Source organism: Alligator sinensis, unplaced genomic scaffold (assembly GCF_000455745.1).
Source record: "Alligator sinensis unplaced genomic scaffold, ASM45574v1 scaffold210_2, whole genome shotgun sequence".
NCBI classification, from domain to species: domain Eukaryota; kingdom Metazoa; phylum Chordata; order Crocodylia; family Alligatoridae; genus Alligator; species Alligator sinensis.
Window position 1 is genome coordinate 894,058 of NW_005841946.1, and position 2,735 is coordinate 896,792.

At 46.7% G+C, this 2,735-nt stretch overlaps 1 protein-coding gene across 1 annotated transcript in view; it reads right to left on the reverse strand.

Moving 5' to 3' along the window:
- The window catches only part of CERS3 (ceramide synthase 3), a 73,338-nt gene extending 70,603 nt beyond the window's left edge, over positions 1-2,735 (reverse strand). The window contains exon 1 of the mRNA XM_006020068.3: positions 2,613-2,735. Within this exon, the coding sequence (XP_006020130.1) occupies positions 2,613-2,647 (35 nt within the window). The 5' untranslated portion in view covers positions 2,648-2,735. The remainder of the gene's footprint in view (positions 1-2,612) is intronic.

Below are 2,735 nucleotides of genomic sequence, written 5' to 3' on the forward strand. Positions count from 1 at the left end.
TCACACATTGATTGATTTCACAATCGTGATTTTTTTTATCTGGGATCATGAATACTAAAAGTGCGTATCTACTATGTAAGATAATAAGACACATTATTGGGATGTTGCAATAATCCTCTAACTAAATGTAAACTCAGGAAATTCAGACTAAAGGTTAACCTTAAAATGCACACGTTAAGGTATGAAAATGCACAATACAGACCCAAACAACATCAAATCCAACCTGTAGCAGATCTTTAGAAAACCCCTACTGTTATGATTTGTGCATAACAGAGTTTGTGATCTCAGGCTAGATTAAACTGATGTCCGCATATTCATTCAATATTTTCATTCCTTTATGATGTCAAAAGAAGAGCTAGAATGATTTGTTTTCTCCGTTTCCTACTTAACCTTCAAAAATGTCCAAATATAGTAAACCTAAAACAGTATTGTACTGGCACCGATTGGGACATCTATCACACATTTTACCCCAAATCAGAGATGTACCTACTCTCAGACTGAGAGCAACTGTTACTCTAAAATTACAGAAGGATTCTAATTTAACACTCGGAAATTGGCTCCGAGGTCGGACCCAGAGAGTAACAGTCGATGGAAGCAAATCGTTATGGTGCTCCGTGACCAGTGGCGTCCCCCAAGGCTCTGTCCTTGGACCAGTTCTCTTTAACATCTCATCCACGATGTGGACATTGGTGTCAGAAGCACACTGGCCAAGCTCACCAATGACACTAAACTAGTGATCCAGACCGACTTGGATAAGCTTAGCAAGTGGGCAGATACAAACCTGATGATGTTCAATCAGAAAAATGCAGGATACTACACCTTGGGGGAGGCACACACCTGCAGCACGCTTATAGGCTCGGCAGTGCTACTCTCGCTGGCACCACAGCTAAAAGAGACTTGGGGGTCATGACTGACCACAAGATGAACATGAGCCACCAACGTGATGTCGCAGCTGGTAAAGCAAACAAACAAACAAAAAAAACAACTTTGGCTTGCATCCATAGATGCTTCTCAAGTAAGCCTCAGGATGTCATCCTCCCGCTGTACTCGGCCTTGGTGAGGCTGCAGCTGGAGTACTGCATCCAATTCTGGGCTCCACAATTCAAGAGGGACATGGAGAAACTTGAGAGTCTAGGGGAGAGCCATGTGCATGATAAGAGGGAAGAAGAACAGGCCTTATGATGAGAGGCTGAGAGCCATGGGACTCTACAGCCTGGAAAAGCGCAGGCTCAGGGGTGACTTGGTGGCCACCTATATCAGGGGTGTGCATCAGGGGAACACCTGTTCACCAGAGCGCCCCAAGGGATAACAAGGACTAATGGTCATAAACTCCTCCATGACCGTTTCAGGCTGGACATAAGGAAAAACTTCTTTACTGTCCGAGCCCCCAAGGCCTGTAATAGACTCCCTCCAGAAGTGGTGCAGGCACCTACTCTGGACTTATTTAAGAAACATTTGGATGTTTATCTTGCTGGGATCCTTTGACCCCAGCTGACTTCCTGCCCCTGGGGCAGGGGGCTAGACTTGATGATCTTCAAGGTCCCTTCCAGCCCTTATGTTTCATAGATTCACAGACATTGTCGTTAATCTGAGATTGTCAAGCACGTTTGCATAATTATTAAAAACAACATACAGAGAACACCACAAAAGAACACTAACAAGGCTATTACCCAGGATCAAAGGCAGATCCAGAAGCGGCCTAGTTGTGTGACCACAACCCCGCTCTCTAACTCTGGGGCAGGAGCAGCAGCTGGGGTCATTTTTAAGTCCTCAAATAAGGTAAGAGTCCTGTGACCTGCCCCTTCCCTTTTGTGCTTAGGGCACATCCCCTCCCCATCTGTTGCTGTGTCCCCACCATCCCAAGAGTAAGGGGGATCTCCTGTCCCCATCCCTGTCTACTCCCTCCAGGTACTCCTTGCAAGCCTGGGAGCAGGCACTGGGAGGGTAAACCCACCTGTCCACTACTGCTGTCCCAGGCTCAGCCCAGCTCCCACACAGCCTAGCTGGAACAGCTCTGGAGCTCCCCTTGTCCTCAGGACAGCAGGGACACAGTGGCAGGTTGGTGGAGGGAGGGAAAGTACCTCTGAACAGGAAGGAAAGAGGGGTAATTCTTAAGTCCCTAAAGCAGATAAGAAAAAAAGTTCCTGACTGCTGACCCCCACCCCCCCACACCCCCCCCCGCATTGGTCTGCCCCCCCTATTGGGTGGAGCACCAACCCCTGTAGTGCTGGTCACTGTTCTCGCACCCCCTTTGTAAAATGCTAGATTCACTTCTGCCCAGGTCCTATTTGCCCCCCCCCCTTAAAAAAAAAAAAAAATACAGTCAAGAGCATCACAAGGCAGTCGGAGCACAGTTATCAGTTGTCCCATATTCTTACTTGGCCCATTCCTCTGCACACGCCTTTCCCAGCTTCCCTGCCTTCCACATCCTGCTTGTGTAAATACAAGCAGACCCATGTGTACACAAGAACACAGACACATTTCCTATTGTTTCCCAAATTCCCCTGAACAGCGATTAGAAGTCTTTCCCCTTCCACACACAATATATCTGGTGCAAACAATCATTTTTGAAAATGAATTAAGAGGATCAATGGACATTTAATTGTTCATACCTGAACATATGTTCTCCAATAACGTCCCTTTTCATAAGCAAGCAGTATCATGAGTGGATTTGTGTCACGGAAGACAGCAGTGGGTCTAGGACTTTCAGAAAATTCTCTTCCTGGTGCTATATA